The sequence below is a fragment of the Grampus griseus genome, assembly GCF_964374135.1.
Source record: "Grampus griseus genome assembly, chromosome: 3".
Lineage (NCBI taxonomy): Eukaryota > Metazoa > Chordata > Mammalia > Artiodactyla > Delphinidae > Grampus > Grampus griseus.
The window spans coordinates 88,260,782-88,283,783 of NC_139019.1; the positions used below are offsets into that span (position 1 = coordinate 88,260,782).

Below are 23,002 nucleotides of genomic sequence, written 5' to 3' on the forward strand. Positions count from 1 at the left end.
GAAATTTCATATTAAGTATAAAACTGTGTATGGTTGAATTACTTTCTTGGACTCTAGAAGAGTGATTTTGTGTTTTTATCGATATAGTGTATTGATCATATGTCTCAATGTTTTAATGGTTTGAATTATTTTCTGAAAAACCCTGTTAAAACCTGTCTTTACTCCCCCTCATCAAAGTCTACCAGATTCACTGTGAATTCCTTGTTAAGAAAGTGACAGACCAGTATTATCTAGAAACTGGTTTCTACTGTGTTAGAAGGAAGCAAATAAACTTACTAAAAAAGAGCAGTCTGTTTCACCTATAAAAATCCTTCTGATATTTGCTGTGCTGTTTTTGTCTTACTGTTGTTTTTCTTGCTGATTTCTGGATCTGTAAATATTTTCATGGATCCTCTGACATAACTTGTTTTGCTATACTCTTGTTTTTACTGATTTCAATAATTATGTTTTCTACTATATTAAGGTTTAAATTTCGATCTAAAATTTAAAATTTCTAATCTGACTTTGGTCATTGTTTGCATCTCTAACAGGGGTTACTGGTATGGTTTCTCTAATCCTAGACTAGAATATATAAATTTCTTGCTATCATACTTTCCCAATTGGTGTGATTTGTCAAGACTTTCAAGGATTGTGATGTGTAGCATTTGTCTGGTCTATACTTGCTCTTACTTTCTACACAACCTTTCAAATATTTTCTACTTCTATCAAATTTCTGATCCTTTTATATACCCCATCATAGTCAGCAGATGGACCTCGCCTACATTATAGAAAAAATTAGAATCATTAGGTGGCAAGTCCCTTATTTTCTAGATATTTTAGATATCTAAATGCACCACGTTTGTACCCATTCTCTTTCCTTACTTCCATAGAGGATCTGTTCCTTTTCCTGTCTATTTCTTGTGCCTATTTTTATATCTCATCATCTCTTACTTTCCCAGAAATTTTACATTGTTTTATATATTATGTTCACCTTTTCTTCTCAACTGTGTCCTGTGCTCACTTTTTAAATATTCTTAGGTTTTGACTCCTGAAAATAATCTCTACCTTTCTTACCACCCTAGATAACCTGTCATTAATCTTCATCTTTTCCCTCAATTACTGTCTTTGCTTTCTGTTTTCTTAGTCAGACTTGTTGTAAGAGTGCTAATGAGCACTCATTTCCTCAAGTCTCACTTAGTAATTAACCCACAGATATCTGGCTTCTGCCCTGTCACTGTTGAAACAGGTAGATATCTATGAGATCATCAATGACCTTTATATTGCTAAGTTTAGCAATGATCTTACTTGACCTCCTCACAGTATCTTTGTTGACTTCATTTCCCTTGGCCTTTGGGACCAAGGTGACAGATCTTGCTTCTCTCTTTCTGGCCACTCCATTGTAAATTCATCCTCCCCACTCAGCCAGAATATTTTGGAGTTACCCAAGGCATGGCCCTAGGCTATGTCATTCTCCTCTCTGTACTCTATCTCTAGGTGATCCCCTGAAGATGACTCATGTATATTACTCTCGCTCAGAGTTCCCCTCTGAACTCTATGGCCGTGTAATCAGTTGCCTACTTGACATGCCTCCTTGGGTGCCTCAGAAGTACACTAAATTTCTCATATCTAAGGCTGAATTAAAAATCCCCTCAAGGGCTTTCCTGGTGGCCCAGTGGTTGAGAGTCCGCCTGCCGATGCAGGGGACACGGGTTCGTGCCCTGGTCCGGGAAGATCCCACATGCTGCTGAGCGGTTAGGCCCATGAGCCATGGCCGCTGAGCCTGCGTGTCTGGAGCCTGTGCTCCGCAACGGGAGAGGCCACAACAGTGAGAGGCCCGCATACCGCAAAAAAAAAAAACAAAAAAAAAACAAAAAGAAAACAATCCCCTCAATATAACCCAACCCAACGCAACCTAGTTCACTCTTAGTATTTTTTAAAATTTCAGTGAATGGCAACACCATCTATCCTGTTGTATAACTCAGGATATTAGGAGCCTACTTCTCCCACTTATACTATGGCTTTTATTACAACTTGGTGTTAAATGTCATATTGAAATTGATGAGCCTTTTAAAGGTGAGAACAGGGAAATTTGAGTTACTCTGGATATTCCTTTAATAAATCTGGAAATTTTCAGTATTGCATCAACAGAAGATTCTACTGGGATTATAAAAATAAAATTTATCAACCATTGCACGTATAAAGTTAAAAAAATTATCTTTTGTTTTTCTCTATTTGCTAGTAAATCTCTTCAGATGACCAAGCAGTTGTACGTTTTACAGTTTTGTACATGTGCACATTGTAAATGACTCCTGTTTTATAATTTAGCAGATATAAAGAAATACAGTAGGTTAGCTGACCCTCTCACCAGCATGTCTGAGTTGCTGGGGGAGGCAATCTTTAAGTGTTGTCTTATCCTGGTAGTTGTAGATTCTTTGATTTTTTTGGTATGTTCTCTTGACTCACATCTTCGATTCTCTCTTCATCTACATAATCAGTGTGATCCACATTCCTCCACCTACTTGTATTTATCAGAAGATGAGAATGGGCATAGAGGAGAGGAAGCTTAAAGGGTGGTGGACATATGGGAAATAATATCTCTTGAGTTTGTACTCTGTTCCACATACTATGCTAGATGTTTTATATATGTTAATTCACTGAATGTTATCTTCACTATGCTCCCTGTGTAATTACCTGGATTTTACCTTTAAGACTTAGAGAACTTAGATAACTTACTTAGAATCACATACCCAGTAAGTGATAGAAAATGCATGAGTTCCTGACTCCCAAGGTTTCTGTCTGTTTGATCACAGTAATTGCTTGATCTTACGATTTTAACAGTATTCTTAGGAGAATAAATTAGACGGGATAAGTATGTCAAGCAGTTCAGGGAATGAGTCCTGTTTAACCCAAGTTCTGTCACCCCTTTGTTATTAATGGAGTTTTTATTGTTAGCTTCAGGGCATAATCTTGAAAATGTTAAGCATATTTATATAACTAAGTAGTCATTTTGAAATCTCATTAATTTAGACATTGGTAGGGTTGAAGTTTGTCTTTGAATCATATGTTAAAATATTTTGCTAAACAAATAGTCTGAAAGGGATTCTAGGGTAAATGTTTGCATTTCATTTTCTTAATATTTCTTAAGCATTTCCATTTTTTGTGTGTATATGTAAATATATATGTCTACATATATTTATTTAAATATATGATTAAGAGCAATTTTTATCTAGTTTCAAAAATAGATTTATTTTTACTCTGCAGATATTTATAGCTTCATATACCGTGTTAGTTAAAAGTAATAAAACAGGGACTTGCCTGGTGGCGCAGTGGTTAAGAATCCCCCTGCCAATGCATGGGACACGGGTTCTATTCCTGGTCTGGGAAGATCCCACATGACGCGGAGCAACTAAACCCATGCACCACAACTACTGAGCCTGCGCTCTAGAGCCCACGAGTCACAACTACTGAGCCCACGTGCCACAACTACTGAAGCCCGCGCACCTAGAGCCCGTGCTCTTCAACAAGAGAAGCCACTGCAATGAGAAGCCTGTGCACTGCAGTGAAGGGTAGCCCCCACTTGCCGCAACTAGAAAAAGTCCGCATGCAGCAGCGAAGACCCAACGCTGCCAAAAATAAATAAATAAATAAAAAATGAAAGTAACAAAACAATAAAACAAAACTACATTTTTTCCAAATACTAAAAATATCCTATTAGATAATTTACATTCTTAAATTATTTCTAAATTAATGGAATTATGTGAATGTTTACTTAATAGAAATAGCATTTGTGTTCCTATGAAAATATAACATATGAGGGACTAATGTTAAAACCTTTAAATTTGGGTTTAACATAAATTTCTCCAAAGCATCTTATAATAACAGTGAAAAAATAAACGATATGAGAAATCATTTGATAGCTTTGAGTCCTATAATTGAATAATATAAAGTGAAAAATGAACTTAAAGAATGGTTTTTATGTGACATTAAATTCACACTAAGAAACACAGAGTTTTAGCTTATATAAATGATGCAGGTCTCAGTTGAAGTACAGCTATTGCAAAATTTTATTTAAAAAATAGGGTGGGGCTTCCCTGGTGGCGCAGTGGTTGAGAGTCCGCCTGCCGATGCAGGGGACACGGGTTCGTGCCCCGGTCCGGGAAGATCCCACATGCCGCGGAGCGGCTGGGCCTGTGAGCCGTGGCTGCTGAGCCTGCGCATCCGGAGCCTGTGCTCCGCAACGGGAGAGGCCACAACAGTGAGAGGCCCGCGTACTGCAAAAAAAAAAAAAAAAAAAAAGGGTGGGTGAAAGGAATAAAACCAACCATTTGAAATGGTATAATTTTAATAGAACACAAAGCGTCACTCTAGTATACATATCTTTGCTCAGTACTTCCAACGCATTTTTATTCAAACTGAAATAATATCCATCTTCTCCTGATCTATGATCCTTGACTACTGTATTAGAAAATAGTTTATGGGAAAATATACCAAGCAAATGTCATTTATGACTCATTGGCATAAAGAGCTGGTAATGTTACTATTGGTTTTAATGCTTAGTTTGATTTCCAAAAAGTGAATGATTATTCAGTTTTGTATTATGCTGTACCATTATCACCGAGTACTTAAAAATACTTTGTACATTATAAAATCATAACTCTTAGAGCCATGCAAAATCTTAAGAGATCACTTGATTCAACCTCCTTGTCTTTCAAATTATGTGACATCTGAGGGCCAGAAATTTTAAGAGACTTGCAAAGATTCACATCTGGCTTGTAGTGAAGGTAATACTTGAACCATCTGGAGTATTGTTCTGGTTTGCAAACTCAGGTACCTTTTATTTTTGTCTCAGAATTTTTAGATTATATCCACTAGGTGCTATGAATACAGTGAAAGGTTAAGACACATATGGTCACATGTCTCATGAAGCTTACACTTTTGTAGAGTAGACCAGTACAAAACAGGACATTAACAATTGTGATAATTGCTGTGAAACAAGGAGTTCAGATAGAAGAATAACAGAGGAGTACCCACTTAAGATAGGTGGTCAGGGGTCTTGTAGGAAATGGCAGTTTTGCTGAGACCTGAAGGACAGAAAGTGCCCTCCAAGTGAAGAATGCATGGAAAGAGTAGTCAGAAATAGGGAGTAAATAGCACCTGCATAAGTCCTGATCCCTTCAATGTTTTAAATTTATTTATAGCTTCTTGTGCATCTTGTATTATACAATCATGCATTTATTATAATTTTCTTCTTCTTGAAATATTTATAGCTTTTTTGCTCAATGGTGTTATAAGCATATAAAATAATTATAGTGTGTTACATAGTGATTATATAACAGTATTGTTTAAAAAGTAATTATTGGGGCTTCCCTGGTGGCGCAGTGGTTGAGAATCTGCCTGCCAATGCCGGGGACAAGGGTTCGAACCCTGGTCTGGGAAGATCCCACATGCCGCAGAGCAACTAGGCCTGTGAGCCACAACTACTGAGCCTGCGTGTCTGGAGCCTGTGCCCCACAACAAGAGAGGCCGCGACAGTGAAAGGCCCGTGCACTGCGATGAAGAGTGGCCCCCACTCGCCGCAACTAGAGAAAGCCCTCGCACAGAAACGAAGACCCAACACAGCCAAAAATAAAAAAAAAAATAAATAAAACTTTAAAAAAAAAAAAAAAGTAATTATTGAACAAAAGCAAGATGTTAATATATTTAGTAGGTCCTTGTTGATTATCTATTTTATATATAGTAGTGTGTATACGTTAATCTCAAACTCCTAATTTATCCCTCCCCCCTACCTTTCTCCTTTGGTAATCATAAGTTTGTTTTCTAAGTCTGTGAGTCTATTTCTGTTTTGTAAATAAGTTCATTTGTATCACTTTTTTAGATTCCAGATATAAGTGATATTATATGATATTTGTCTTTGACTTACTTCACTTAGTATGATAATCTCTAAGTCCATCCAAATTGCTGCAAATGGCATTATTTCATTCTTTTTTATGGCTGAGTGATATTCCCTTTTATGTATTTCCTAATTCTTGGTGTTAGGATAGTGTCTCAGAATGTCTAAGTGATTGCCGATATGACATAATAGATATTTAGAACTCCTGAAGAAGAATTTAAAAAGGCCTATTTCTGAAACAGATTATTTAGAAACCCAAGGTATATGAGATGATAGAAACCTCACGTTACCACAGGAAGCAGCAGTGAAACTTTTTGTTTTGGCCATGCTGTGCGGCCTGTGGGATCTCAATTCCCCGACCAGTGATTGAACCTGGGCCACGGCATGGGTGAAAGCACTAAACCCTAACCACTAGACCGCCAGGGAACAACCACTGATACATATTTTTAAATTAAATTTTAATGGAGATAATTACAGATTGGCATGTAGTTGTAAGAATTAATACAGAGAGATCCCATAAACCTTTTCAGTTCCCCTTAATGGTAGCATCTTGCAAAACTATAATATAATATCATAATCCGATATTAACATTGATACAGGCATGGTTTGGAACATTTTCATCACTGCAAGGATCCCCCATTTTGTACTTTTATAGCTACACTGCCTTCTATCTCCCACCCCCTCCTTAACACCAGTTAAGAGCAACCAGTAATCTATTTTCCATTTCTATAATTTTGTCTTTCCAAAAATGTTATATAAAATGGAATCATAATGTATGTAACCTTTTGAGATTGTCTTTTTACATTAATTGTAATTCTCTGGTGATTCATCCAGGTACTTTCATTCCTTTTTACTCTTATGTAGTATTCCATAGCATGTGTATTAGTTTCCTAGGACTGCCATTTTGAAGTACCACAAACTGGGCAGCTTAAAAAAAGATATAAATTTATTCTATGACAGTTCTGGAGGCCAAAAGTCTGAAGTAAGGTCTTGGCAGGCTGGTTTCTTATGGGCTCTAAGGGAGATTCTGTTCCATGCCTTTGTCCTAGCTTCTGCTGATGGCCGGCAGTTCTAGGCATTCCTTGGTTTATAGAAGCATCACTCCAATCTCTGCCTCCATCTTCATATAGTGTTCTGCCCGTGTGGTCTCTTTTCTGTATCCAGATTTTCTTCTTCTTACAAGGACATCAGTCATGGATTGAGGGCCCAACCACTCCAGTATGACCTCATCTTAACTAATTACATCTGCAACAACCCTGTTTCCAAAACGGCCACATTCTGAGGTTCCTGGGGTTAGGATTTGAACATATCTTTTTAGAGGACACAATTCAACTCATGACTGTATAGATATACCATAATTTGATCATTCACCCTGTGAAGAATATCTGGTTTGTTTCTGTCTCCATATAGCTTTCTTTTTACTGTCTCCATATAGTTTTGCCTTGTACAGAATGTCATATAATTAGAATCATACATTATGTAGCCTTTTCAGATTGGCTTCTATCACTTAGTAATGTACATTTAAGGTTCCTCCATGTCTTTTTGTGGGCTGGTAGCTTGTTTCTTTTGAGCAGTGAAAAATATTCCATTGTCCAGATATACCACAGTTTATCCATTCATCTGCTGAAGAACTTATTGGTTGCTTCCCAGTTGTGGCAGTTTTGAATAAAGCTGTTGTAAACATTCATGTGTGGGCTTTTATGTGGACATAAGTTTTTGACTCCTTGGGCTAAATACCAAGGAGTATGATTGCTGGATCATATGGTAAGAGTATGTTTAGTTTTGTAATAAACTACCAAACTGTCTTCCAAAGTGACTATACCATTTTGCATTTCCACCAGTAATGAATGAGAGTTCTTGTTGCTTCACATCCTCACCAGCATTTGGTGTTGTCAATGTCCTGGAGTTTGGCCATTCTCATAAATGTATGATGCTATCTCATTGTTCTTTTAATTTGCATTTTTTTGATGGCATATGATGTGGAGCATTTTTTCATATGCTTATTTGCCATCTGTATATCTTCTTCAGTAAGGTATCTGTTAAGGTCTTTGGCCCATTTTTTAATAGTTTGTTTGTTTTCTTGTTGTTGACATTTAAGAGATCTTTGTATATTTTGGATAACAGGCCTGTATCAGATGTGTCTTTTGTAAATCTTTTCTCCTAGTCTATGGATCTCCTTCTTTTTTTTTTAAATCAATTTTTAAAAATTGAAGTATAGTTGATTTACAATGTTGTGTTAATTTCTGCTGTACTGCAAAGTGATTCAGTTATACATATATATTCATTCTTTTCAAAAAATATTCTTTTCCATTATGGCTTATCAGAGGGTATTGAATATAGTTCTCTGTGCTATACAGTAGGACCTTGTTGTTTACCCATTCTATATATAAAAGCTTACATCTGCTAACCCCAAACTCCCCCTCCATCCCTCCCCAAACCCCCTCCCCCTGGACAACCCCAGTCTGTTTTCTATTTCTGTGATTCTGTTTCTGTTTCATAGATAGGTTCATTTGTGTCATATTTTAGATTCCACATATAAGTGATATCATATGGTATTTCTCTTTCTGACTTCACTTAGTATGATAATCTCTAGTTGCATCCATGTTGCTGCAAATGGCATTATTCCATTCTTTTTTTATGGCCGAGTAGTATTCCATTATTTTTATGTACCACATCTTATTTATCCATTCATCTTTCGATGGACCTTTATGTTGTTTCCATGACTTGGCTGTTGTGAACAGTGCTGTTATGAACATAGGGGTGCATGTATCTTTTTGAATTACAGTTTTGTCTGGATATATGCCCAGGAGTGGGATTGCTGGATCACATGGTAATTTTATTTTTAGTTTTATGAGGAACCTCTGTACTGTTTTCCACAGTATCTGTACCAGCTTACATTCCCACCAACAGTGTAGGAGGGTTCCCTTTTCTCCATGCCCTCTCCAGCATTTGTTGTTTGTAGACTTTTTTTTGTGGTACGCAGGCCTCACTGTTGTGGCCTCTCCTGTTGCAGAGCACAGGCTCCGGACATGCAGGCTCAGCGGGCCCAGCCACTCCGCAGCATGTGGGATCCTCCTGGACCGGGGCATGAACCCGCGTCCTGTGCATCGGCAGGTGGATTCTCAACCACTGTGCCGCCAGGGAAGCCCTGTAGACTTTTTAATGATGGCTGTTCTGACCAGTGTGAGGTGGTACCTCACTGTAGTTTTGATTTGCATTTCTCTGATAATTAGCAATGTTGAGCATCTTTTCATGTGCCTATTGACCATCTGTATTTTTTCTTTTGAGAAATGTGTATTTAGGTCTTCTGCCCATTTTTGAATTGGGTTGTTTGTTTTTTTTGTTGTTGAGTTGTATGAGCTGCTTATATATTTTGGAAATTCAGCCCTTGTAGGTTGCATTGTTTGCAAATATTTTCTCCTGTTCTGTAGGTTGTCTTTTTGTTTTATGGTTTCCTTTGCTGTGCAAAAGCTTGTAAGTTTGATTAAGTCTCCTTTGTTTATTTTTGTTTTTATTTCTGTTGCCTTGGGAGACTAACATAAGAAATCATTGGTACGATTTATGTCAGAGAATGTTTTGCCTATGATCTCTTCTAGGTGTTTTATGGTGTCTTGTCTTACATTTAAGTCTTTAAGCCATTTTGAGTCTATTTTTGTGTATGGTGAGAGGGTGTGTTCTAACGTTGATTTACATGCGGCTGTCCAACTTTCCAGGACCACTTCCTGAAGAGACTGTCTTTCCCAATTGTCTTTTATGTATTAGTAACTTACTTTCAGTAGTGCATGGCACAGTTCATTAAGATATTAATACACTTTATTATGTTGAGGTAAGTTCCCTCTACGCCTACTTTCTGGAGGGTTTTTAACACAGCCAACATCGTTCTCAGTGGTGAAAAACTGAAACCATTTCCTCTAAGATCAGGAACAAGACAAGGTTGTCCACTCTCACCACTGTTATTCAACATAGTTTTGGAAGTTTTAGCCACAGCGATCAGAGAAGAAAAATAAATAGCAGGAATACAAATTGGAAAAGAAGTAAAGCTTTCATTGTTTGCAGATGACATGATACTATACATAGAGAATCCTAAAGATGGTACCAGAAAACTACTACAGCTAATTAATTAATTTGGTAATGTAGCAGGATACCAAATTAATGCAAAGAAATCTCTTGCCTTCCTATACACTAATGATGAAAAATCTGAAAGAGAAATTAAGGAAACACTCCCATTTACCATTGCAACAAAAAGAATAAAATACCTAGGAATAAACGTACCTAAGGAGACAAAAGACCTGTATGCAGAAAACTATAAGACACTGATGAAGGAAATTAAAGATGGTACAAACAGATGGAGAGATATACCATGTTCTTGGATGCAAGAATCAATATTGTGAAAATGACTCTACTACCCAAAGCAATCTACAGATTCAATTCAATCCCTATCAAAGCACCAATGGCATTTTTCACAGAACTAGAACAAAAAATTGCCCAATTTGTATGGAAACACAAGAGACCCTGAATAGCCAAAGCAATCTTGAGAGAGAAAAATGGAGCTGGAGGAAGCAGGCTCCCTGACTTCAGACTCTACTACAAAGCTAGAGTAATCAAGACAGTATGGTACTGACACAAAAACAGAATTATAGAGCAATGGAACAGGATAGAAAGCCCAGAGATAAACCCACGCACATATGGTCACCTTATCTTTGTTAAAGGAGGCAAGAATATACAATGGAGAAAAGACAGCCTCTTCAATAAGTTGTGCTGGGAAAACTGGACAGCTACATGTAAAAGAATTAAATTAGAACACTCCCTAACACCATACACAAAAATAAACTCAAAATGGATTAAACACCTAAACGCAAGGCCAGACACTATCAAACTCTTAGAGGAAAACATAGGCAGAACACTCTATGACATAAATCACAGCAAGATCCTTTTTGACCCACCTCCTAGAGAAATGGAGATAAAAACAAAAATAAACAAATGGGACCCAATGAAACTTAAAAGCTTTTGCACAGCAAAGGAAACCATAAACAAGACGAAAAGACAACCCTCAGAATGGGAGAAAATATTTGCAAATGAAGCAACTGACAAAGGATTAATCTCCAAAATTTACAAGCAGCTCCTGCACCTCAATATCAAAAAAGCAAACAACCCAATCCAAATATGGGCAGAAGACCTAAATAGACATTTCTCCAAAGAAGAGATACAGACTGCCAACAACACATGAAAGGATGCTCAACATCACTAATCATCAGAGAAATGCAAATCAAAACTACAATGAGGCATCACCTCACACCAGCCAGAAAGGCCATCATCAAAAAATCTACAAACAATAAGTGCTGGAGAGGGTGTGGAGAAAAGGGAACACTCTTGCACTGTTGGTGGGAATGTAAATTGATACAGCCACTATGGAGAACAGCATGGAGATTCCTTAAAAAACTAAAAATAGAACTACTATATGACACAGCAATCCACTACTGGGCATATACCCTGAGAAAACCATAATTCAAAAAGAGTCATGTACCACAATATTCATTGCAGCTCTATTTACAGTAGCCAGGACATGGAAGCAACCTAAGTGTCCATCAACAGATGAATGGATAAAGAAGATGTGGCACATACATACAATGGAATATTACTCAGCCATAAAAAGAAAAGAAATTGAGTTATTTGTAGTGAGGTGGATGGACGTAGAGTCTGTCATACAGAGTGAAGTAAGTCAGAAAGAGAAAAACAAATACCATATGCTAACACATATATCTGGAATCTTAAAAAAGAAAAAATGGTTCTGAAGAACCTAGGGGAGGACAGGAATAAAGACATAGATATAGAGAATGGACTTGAGGACACTGGGAGGGGGAAGTGTAAGCTGGGACGAAGTGAGAGAGTGGCATGGACATATATACACTACCAAATATGAAACAGATAGCTAGTGGGAAGCACCTGTATAGCACAGGGAGATCAGCTCGGTACTTTGTGACCACCTAGAGGGAATGGGATAGGGAGGGTGGGAGGGAGACGCAAGAGAGAGGGATATGGGGATATATGTATATGTATAGCTGATTTACTTTGTTATAAAGCAGAAACTAACACACCATTGTAAAGCAATTATACTCCATTAAAGATGTTAAAAAAAAAGAGGTATTAATACACGAAGTATGATAGCATTCCCAGAGATATTCCTCACCGGCACTGCCTGTTTTCTTGTGGCTTTAATATGGGTGAATTAATTTGAAATTCCTATTAAGGACAGCCTCCAAGGGCTAAAAGATCACTATAAGGTAACATGTGGCCTGTGTAGTTCTCTAAAGGAGGAATGGGGAAGTCTACTGTCTTTATAATGATGTTATGGGGAAGATTTGGGGACTTACACTCATTCCCTTTGTCCTTATCAGAACATCTTTCCCCAGCTCTAAAAACACACCCCTCACAATATGCACACAGCTTGGTTCCAGGCTGTCACCTTGAGTTGGTTTATTTTACTCTAGGCACAGATCTGACTTATCTATGTTCCATTTAAGATTTGAAATAAAGTAAGATTCTCCTTCAGTCATATCAATTCAGTTTAGGCTCTACACTTCTGGACCTAAGTGTCTGTACTTTGTGAGGTAGATGTTTTAACTGTAAAATAAAATGAATGCTATATATTGTAATACATTTGAAAGCATCTTGAATTTGGTTTTTGCTTCTAAACATTTCCTTCCATTTTGTTAATGCTAACATTTAGTAACTACTGTGATGACTCAAAATCTGTTTAGTTTCATAATTCTTATGATTCTGTATGACTCTTATAAAGAGGAAAATGAAAGAAAATAGGAGCAAAATATACATATATATAGTTTCCTTTAAAGCCTTTATTTCTTAAAGAAGTTGAAATAATTTATATTAATCTGTTCTCTTTTAGTATTGTACTTCTGCTAAGCCAAAAACAGACACTTGAAGAGCTAAAACAGTCAGTCCAGCAGCTGAGATGCACTGAGGCAAAGTTTACAGCACAGAAAGAATTGCTAGAGCAAAAAGTACAAGAAAATGATGGGAAAGAGCCACCTCCAGTAGTAAATTATGAAGAAGATGCGCGATCAGTTACATCTATGGTAAGCCAAAGAGTAATCAAATGAGAAAGTTGAAAGAGTAGTATATAGGTAATAAGTGAATACAAAAAGTAATTCTGGTTGCTGTAACAAATTATTACTCTTGTTAATATGCAGGTCCTATTAAACTTGTTTGTAAATGCAAAATAGACTTGTCAGTCACCTCAGGTCACCTGGAGAGCACTTTCAGGAACCACCTGTAGAGTCAAAGGAAAAAGCTCTTCTCTTGCCTTCAAAACTGAAAACAAAGACTGCAGTTGTTTTTATTCCTGGGAGACAGCAGGAAGGTAGGGTGTTATTCTTAAGATAGAAATAAGAAATAAGGAGAAAGATACTTATTAATTTTTTTTCTTATATAAGAACAGTAGAATTTATCTGAGATTGATGATGTGTTTATTGTTTTCACAATACAAAACACTGATTTTTTTAAAGATGATTTTTTCTTATAAATAGCCTTAAACTACAATAAACACATTTAAATCTAGCAACTAGAAATTCAGCTTTATTTTATACAGATTTATTAACTGTTTAAGAATGCCTAGTTTAATTACTTTCTCTCTCTCTTCCCCTTCTTTTCTTCCTTCCTTTATCTTATGTTGGTGGTTTCTATCAGGGGGCAGTTTTGCCCCCCAGGGGTCATTTGGCCATGTCTCCAGACATGTTTGGTTTTCACAGCTGGTGGATGCTATTGCTATCTCGTGGGTAGAGGCCAGTGATGCTACTAAATACCATACAGTGCACGTTACAGCCCATCCCTTCTTACTCACAACAAAAACTTACTCAAACCAAAATATTAATAGTGCCAAGGTTGAAAAAGCCTGAGCTGTATCCTTGATTTTTCTGTGGGTAACTGTATGCAGTCCGTAAATAGAACTATTATAGTTAATTATGCTATAGGTGATATTTTAGTAATTTTTAGTTTATGTGATTCTAAATAGTACAATTAGATTGTTAAATGGATTCGAATGTCTCCATAGGAAAAAAAGACTGCATTTGAAATGTCCAATTCTAGATAAATCTGGATATGAATAGGAAGTGTTTAAATTATTGTGGTTATTACTATTTTTTATTAATTGAGCCATAGTGATCTATACATTACATTGTGAATTATGGATTATAATTCTTTGCTGTCCTTTACTGTCCTACCAGACAATAAAGATCTTACCATGTAGACCAGGGACCCTACTGGCGTAATTTTCTTGCTTCTTGAGTTTTGATAACTAACATGCATTTTTTTCAGAGGAACTTCTGAAGGTTTATTCTTTTGCTTGGCTTTGAAACCTTAGTTAGTAAATCTTTTGCTCTCTAAGTGTGGTTTATAGTATTTCCTTGTCCCCATGTGGGTGTGGAATTGGTTACTTCATAGCCTTTTTTAGTGGCAGATAGGTTAAAACGGGCTACCTAATTTATTTTAAGTAATTATGTATGCAGATGACTCATGTTGGCATTATTATTATAGAATAAAAGATAGTTTTTCAAGTCACTAAATGATAGCATATCCCCATTTGATAACAGCAGCTAAAAACTAGACTTTGGAATTTAAAATATAACAGTTCATTAATTCTTATTTCATTAAGAACTTGTAATCATTTGGAGTTTTATCTTTCATAATCATTGAAGAAAAACTTTTTCAGTAAATGAATAAATAATGTTTTAGAGAGAATGTATAATACAGTTTAAGAGGCTAAACTGCTTTCTGGTGCTTTCAAACTTTCTCTTATACCCATTTATTAAGTGATAATACCTTATAAATTTTTAGAAAGTGATGTCACGTATTGCATTTATCCAGTTTATTTTAAATAGTTGAAATGCTATTTGTTTCTATACATCTTATCTATTCACTGAAGCAATGACTTTAGTAAGTCTTTAAGGAATTTACAAAGGAACGCTATATGTAGTTTAAAGTAATAAAGTAACATTTTATAAATCAAACAGGACATTCCTCAGATTGATGGCAACTAATGAGTTTTTCAGTATGTTTTATAAAACAAGTAGAAATATTTGCAATTCATAGTTCTTAAAACTAAATAATACTCCCACGTATATCAGTGAAATTTTTGCATAATTCTATCTTTCAGTAATAATTAGAATATAACTTTTCATTTTATTCAAAAACAATCAAAATATTAAAAGTATAAATGATTTTTTCACCAAATGACTGTTTAAGCATTGTTTTATGAATAACATTACCCAAAAAGCTTGAAATTAATGTAAGCAGTTCCATTGCTTTTTCCTCTCTATAAATTCCATCCTTATAAATGGTGTTTCAACAAGGGAAATTTAGTTGAATATTGGAAGAATTGGAAGAACTAAAAATTAAAGCATAATATCATGGAAAATAGTAAAAACTTGGCCTAAATATTATTTAAGAGTAAGTATTAACTATTTTACATGATCCTAATTAATGGCAGTGTTAACCAAAACTCAGACTCTTTGGTGGTGAATGCTTCTGTGGAAGAGTGCCCTTAAGGAACTGTACTGCTGAGATGGGCCATGGATTGTATATTCTTATAAAAATTCCAAGGTGATTCAGATGTCAGGGTTAGAATTGTAGTCAGGCTCTTAGATGTATTGATGTTTATTTTGACTTTATAATTCGATGAGAATTAAGGCCCATCTATTAATTTACAGAAATCTAATAATCTGTGGAGACAGGTAATGTAAACATCTTTGTCAGGAAAAGTCATCCTTCTAGTGTTGTCTTTTTTCACCTAAGTCTAATTTTGGCCAAAATACCAAGGAGAAAATAATATTGATAAATATTAAGTATTGCACAGTAATTCTCTATTATCTGTGGATAAGTATGTTTCATTTATCCATTCAAGCAATATTTATTGAGCACCTACTATGTGCTGAGGATATTTCTAGATGCTTGTAATATATCAGTGAATAAAACTAATGAAGAATCTCTCTTAGAGGTTACATTCTGTGGTGAATGGCAGTTAATAAATAAGTAAATTATGTATTATATTGGAAGGTGCTAAATGTCGAGGCGTAAAAACAAAGCAGGATAGGGGATTGGGGGTCTAGAGGGTCACAGGTTGGGATACAATTTTAAATGCAAATAAAGATAAGCATCATCGAGAAAGTGACATTTTTTATATAAACAATGTTCTTTTTAATGAAAAAAATGAAATAATAGGTTAATAGTCATCACAAAATCTCTGCGTGGTAGGAGTTTTTTTCTTTATCATTTTTCCTAATTTCCAAGATTTTGAAAAACAGCATATGTGGCTTTAATAACTACAAAATAATAAATGTTATTAAATAAATATAATATATTCCTACTGCATAAAATAATAGTAAATAAAATAAAATATCTCATAGTTCTACTTACCATTCAAAGGCATCTACTGATCAATTTTTACACGAGAAAGTGACGTTTGAACAAAATCTTGAACTGGGGAGCTAGTAAACCACTTAATTTCTGGGGAAAGAGCATTCTAGTCAGAGGGTGTATTTATTGCAAAGACTATAAGGCAGGAGCAGGTCTGGACTGTCTAAGGTACAGTAAGGAGCTCTGAGTAGAGGGGAAGGTGAGAGTATAGGGAATGAGATTAGAGAAGTAATGGAGAACAGATCTCAGGACCTGTGGAACATAATTAAGGGTTATAGCTTTTCTCTGAATGAAATGGGGAGCCATTGGGTTGGGAGGTTATACCAGAAGATTGACATGCTCTGACTTTTGAATTAAATGGATCACTGTGTTGATAATATGCTTAAGGTTAATAAGAATGGAAGATTGAGGTTATTACAGCAACCCAGGTGATAGAAGATGACAGTTTGAGCAAGGATGGTATCACAGGAACTAACAGGAAGTGTTTAGCTTATGGATATGTTTTGAAGGTTGAGCCCTTGAGATTTCCTGTGGATTAAATGTGGGGTACGAGAGAGAGGAGTCAAGGACAACTTTAAGGTTTTGCGCGGGAGCACTAGAGGAATAGAATTTGTTTCAAGTGCATGGGAAGAGTACACGTAGAGCAGCTTTGATGAGGAAGAGCAAGATTTCAGCTTGTTTTTCCAAAAAAGAAAGAAAGAGAGAGAGGGAGGGAGGGAGGGAAGGAAGGAAGGAAGGAAAGAAGGGAGAAAGGAAAGAAAGGAAAGAAAGGAAGGAAGGAAAGAAAGAAAGAAAAAGAAAGAAAAGAGAGAAAAAGAAAGAAAGAAAGAAAGAAAAGAAAAGGAAGGAAGGAAGGAAAGAAAGGAAGGAAGGAAAGAAAACAAAGAAAAAGAAAGAAAAGAGAAAAAGAAAGAAAAGAGAGAGAAAGAAAGAAAGGAAAGAAAGAAAGAAGGAAAGAGAAGGAAGGAAGGAAAGAAAGAAAGGAAGGAAGGAAAGAAAGGAAGGAAGGAAGGAAGGAAAGAAAGAAAAGAAAGAAAGAAAGAAAAAAAGAAAGAAAGGAAAGAAAAGAAAAGAAAAGAAAAGAAAGAAACCCCATCAGTGTAGAAATTTGGTAGTTCCAGAGGATGATTTGGACTGGAGATATAAATTTGAGAGTTGTAGACATCAAATGGTATTTAAAATTATTTGACTATAGAATGTCACCAAGTGAGAGAGGATAGAGAAGAACAGAGAAACAAGGACTGAACTCTGGGTCACTGCAAGTTAGGTCTAGACAAGGAGGAATCAGGAAGAGATTAAGAAGGAATGACCAGTGAGGTAGTAGAAAATCAAGAGAATTTGGTGTCCTCGAAAAATGTTCCAAGGAGAAATGAGTTCTAGAATTTTGGACATACCCAGTTAAGGCAGAAGAAACAGTTGTATTGACTGCAGGAATTTTCTAAACTTTTTAATCAAATTCCCAAGAGGAGAACTATAGCACGGAATGCAGCATCTCTGGAAATACTGTTCCAATCCCTTTTCAAAGAATGTCCTGAAGGGACCACTGCGCAATGGAAACTGTACTTTGGGAAATGATGAATTAGAAGACAGATCCTTTCTTACCCATTTGAGTTATTGACACTTAAATGTGCTGTTAATGCTGAAGACATTTGAGTTGTTTACATGGACTATAGACCCAAGGATTATTTTATTTTATTCTTCACTTCTAGCTCTGCAGGCAGAAGAATCTGCCTTCTGGGGCAAATTAGAAGGCTAAACTCCTTGTTGGCTGCCCTATCTGGATAATGATGGAAATACCAAGATTTTCTAGTCCCTGACTAAGCATTGTCTGACTTTACTCTCTCTCTCTCTCTCTCTTAATTTATTCAAAAATATCACATTTGTTTTTAGCTATCCAGTTGTAAGAACATAAGTTTTCAACCAGTGTCTGTTGAATTGAGGAATTGAACTTCCTTTTTACTCCAGAGTAATCTAGTTATTTTCCTTTTAACAGCATGTGCTTTAAGCCAAATATAAGAATTTTTGTTGAAAGAATCTGTTATATGTCAAATATATCTGGCACCATGGAATGAGTTCCTACTTTTTAAATGTTTAGCTATCCTATAAGATAATTGCCTTTACTTTGATATTTCTGAAATTGCACATTTTTAAGCCCTTTTACTAGACTAATACACAACTTATATTTATCTTCTCTGCATATTTTATTGAGTTCTGCTTAATTGAACAGCACTATCAATAAAATCCTGTTTTGTTACATTTTTAACCAACAAAATATCTGGTTTGTTGACTAAATATTGTCTGTATTATGATTCAATAGTAATTCATTTTACCATAATGTTCAATATATTTTCAATTTTGTAGTTAGTCACTAAATTGGAATGATATCAATTGAGATGTATTGACAGCATCATTGAAGCTTTATCTGTTTTCATCATCAGGTATATTTTCTTTTTTTAAATACATAAGATAAATGTTAATTACAAGCCTTACTATCAAATACACTGAGAAAAGTACCAGACTAAGAATCAGGAGACCTGAATTGAGCTTTGTCTCTGCTGTATAATTATTGTCAGGTTACTTAACCTTTCTGAGTTTTCTTTTCCATAAAGGGAGGAAATGAATGTGTACCCACCTTGCCTGACAGGATTTCTGTGACACTGAAGTGAGATTATGTTAAGTATTTTATATATTAAGAAATACTGTTACAAAAAGATTCTATTTTACTTTTTTCTAATAGTGTACCTTAGTTCACATGTAAATTAATTTGTAGATACTTACTGAGTTCTTAAGTATGAATTGTAGATTTTTTCTGTAGGATTATCTTTTGTAGTATTTCTTATTTATGAAGGCAAAACCTTAAATAATTTCTCTGAATATGTAGTACATATACGTGCACAGGTGCCTAAGTGTCTTTTCCTTAGTCCCTAGTTCCCTACCTCAGAGGTAACCTTCCAGAAGCATTGTATGCAAATATAAACATAAATTTATATTATATGCTTCCTGCTCTTTTGACACAAATGGTAAAACATACAATACTGTTCTGTACCTTACTTTTTACTTAATATATTTTAAGTATCACTTTGTAACAGTGAGTATACAGTTACTTCTTTTTTTTTCATTTATTTGTTCAACAAACAAATATTTATGGAATGTCAGGTGTCATTTTAAGTTCCGGGGATACAGTAGTGAACAAAATAAACATTTTTTTTTTGTCCTCATGGACCTTTCACTCTAATTGGAGGAGACAGACAATAAACAATCATACACACACACACACACACACACACACACACACACACACACACACCTACATACATATATATGTCAGGTGGTGGTAAGTTCTTTGGAGAAAAATAAAACAAGCAGGGAGAAAAAGGGTGCTGGGAGGGGTTTTCGTATATATGGTGGTCAAATAAGGCTTACTGATAAAGTGATTTATACAGAGCTCTGAAAGACCTAAGGGAGCAAATGATGAGATTGCCTGGGGTGAGAATATTCCAAGCAGTGGGAAAAGCAGTTGAGAGGCACTGATGCAGGAGTCTGGTTCTTGTGTTGGAACAACAAGGAAGCCAGTGTGGCTGGAACAGAGTGAGCCAGAGTAGTAGGAGATGGGGTCAGAGAAGTAGTGGGCATTTAGATCGCATAGTCACGCAGACCATTGTAAGGACTTTGATGCTACCTCTTAGAGAAATAAGACTCTGAGCAAAGAAGTGACATATTTACATGGTTTACAATTGTTTGTTATTATAAAGATAGCTGGTGAAATCCTATAATTTTACTATGTGTATAAATAGAGATTATATGTAAGATACATTTTGGAAGGTTTTATGCAGTTTATATAGGTTTAGATGTTACTGTCAAAGTAATTTAAAGGTTTCTTAACCTGAGAACAATGTCAGTTATGGATATTAATTACTACATTAATATCGACATTAATATTTCAGTTTTATAGATTAATAAATTCTTGCTTCCAGCTTTCCTGTGGCAAGAATTTTATCATGCTGAACTTTCAGTGGCTTTCTAGACCATTAAATTAATAAATTCTCCTGTAGATCTGATACTTAAAGTGTATTTAGAGGTATATGCTTTATGTTTATTTGATGCATAAATTTCTAATTTATAAAACAAAGTTAGGAGGTGATAATGATTACATTATAAAAAACTTGTTGATTTTTCTAAATAATTCAGGTCAAGATTCCTTAACATTGCTAATCATCAAGGAAATGCCAATCAAAACCACAATGAAATATAACCTTACACTGGTCAGACTGGCCATTATCAAAAAGACAACAAATAACAAGTATTGGCGAAGATGTGGACAAAAGGGAACCCTCTTGCACTGTTGGTCGGAATGTAAATTGGTGCAGCCACTATGGAGAACAGTATGGAGGTTCCTCAAAGAATTGAAAATAGAACTACCATACAATCCAGCAATTCCACTTCTGTTTATTTATCCAAAGGAAATGAAAACACTAACTCGAAAAGATATCTGCACCCCCATACTCCTAGCAGCATTATTTACAATAGCCAAGATATGGAAACAATCTAAGTGTCCCTCAATAGATGAATGGATAAAGATGTGAGATATATATATATATATATTTCATATATATGTGTACACACACACACACACATACACACACACACACACACACACACACACACACACATGAAATCTTGCCATTTGTGGCAACATGAATGGGCCCTGAGGGCATTTTGCTAAGTGAAATAAGTCAGACAGAGAAAGACAATTACTGTATGACCTCACTTATATGTAGAATCTTAAACAAAACAAAACATAAAACAACTCATAGTTACAGAGAACAGACTGTGTTTCATTGCCAGAAGTAGGGATGGGGAGTGGGTGAAGGTGGTCAAAAGGTACAAACTTCCAGTTATAAAATAAAATGAGGGGGATGTAATATACAGCATGGTGACAATAGTTAATAATACTGTATTATATATTTGAAAGTTGCTAAGAGAGTAGATCTTAAAAGTTCTCATCAGAAGAAAAGAATTTTTATAACTATGTGTGGTGATGAGTGTTAAATAGACATGTTGTGGAAATCATTTCTCAGTATATACAAATATCAAATCATGATATTATGCATCTGAAACTAATATAATGTTATATGTCAATTATATTCAATTAAAAAAGATTCCTTTAAATGTTCATTTTTCTTTGGTTCATACAAATGAAGTCATTTCACATCACAGACTGGTTAATGGATAATGCCAGAGACATTTTTGCATCAGACCACTGTATCTTAAGTACCAGGGGGAAAGAAAACAAAATTTCAAGCTGTTTTTAACTTCTATTTTAACTATCTCTGTTCATATTTATATGCATATTCAGTGAGTAAATAAGCCAAATCAAGTATATGGTAAATGAAATGTAACTTTTTCATTTTTATACACAAACACACGCACACATATATACATGTAATATACTATAAACCAAATGAAAAAGCTACCTTTCATTTTCATGTATATATATGTATACATATATATATTCCTAATTTGTCTTTTTAATTATGGATTTCTTAATATCTTAGCACTAATTAACTAGCCAGGGGTTAGCTAGCTCTAAAAGGATATAATAAATGAACAAAGTAAAGTTAGGCAAGAATTAAGTATTGCTATGATTAATGCAAATTAAAAGATTAATTAATTATTCAGTCATTTGGGATTAAACAAGTGTTTAATCATTACTTATTACATGAATATTTTGTACCGGGGTTTTGTGGGAAGGGTGGGTCAAAGATAAAATAGATTTAGAACCTACCATAGGTTTGGTGGTGGTAGATGGAGCAAAAGTAATTGATTTAACAATTAATTTGAAAGTTGGCTGCATTTTGACTTGTATATATCCATATATTAAAACATTAGAAAAAAACAATTTAGGTGCCTAGCAGTACGTAGACATACACTCAGCTGATGTTTACAGAGGGACCGAATAGGTACAGAATTTCAAAATATCTATTTATAGGTTATAATTGATACCATTCAGTATTTTAAAAAAATGGGTTAAATGTTGATGTTAGCTTCTATCAGATATTTCTCATTTTATAAATAATTGTGGCAGTGGTAGTCTAACAGAGTGACAAAGTCTCCAGTAGTGACAGAGATAATGACTAATGAGTTATTGCAATAGAATTGTCACTCTAGAGAGAGCTCCAGCTGCAGAGCCAGACTGCTTGGATTTGTATCCATGCTCTACCACTTAGGAGGCGTTAGGCAAGTTTCAGGACTTTTCCTGCCCTCATTTCCCAATGTGTAAATCAGGAATTACAGTTTTACTTACCCTTGGATTTGTTGTAAGGAATAGTTAAGTTTATACATTTAAAGCGTGTAGAACAGTGCCTGCAACTTAGTAAACTACCATTGTCTTTTATGTGGATGATAATTATCACAGAAATGATGATTTAATGTAAACGCTTATTTTCTGCTAGTTTTTATTCCTTAGTCTTGATATTATTTTTCATTAAGCATGAGTATTTTCTTTTAAAAATGTATCCTGTTAATTTTTAGATGATAGATAAGCGTGTTTGGGATCTACTCTGTATTTGAAGTACAGACTTTCTTGGGTATCCAAGGGGGATCGGTTCCAGGAGCCCCTGCAGTAAAATGGTATGCTATTTGCATATTACCTACACACATGATGATACTTTAAATCATCTGTAGATTACCTGTAATACCTAATAC

At 35.2% G+C, this 23,002-nt stretch overlaps 1 protein-coding gene across 3 annotated transcripts in view; it reads left to right on the forward strand.

Annotated features, from left to right (window-relative positions):
* The window catches only part of FER (FER tyrosine kinase), a 466,095-nt gene that overhangs the window by 148,434 nt on the left and 294,659 nt on the right, over positions 1-23,002 (forward strand). For all 3 annotated transcript variants that reach the window (XM_082651708.1, XM_082651707.1, XM_082651709.1), the window contains one exon: positions 12,774-12,963. In XM_082651708.1, the coding sequence (XP_082507834.1) occupies positions 12,774-12,963 (190 nt within the window). The remainder of the gene's footprint in view (positions 1-12,773; positions 12,964-23,002) is intronic.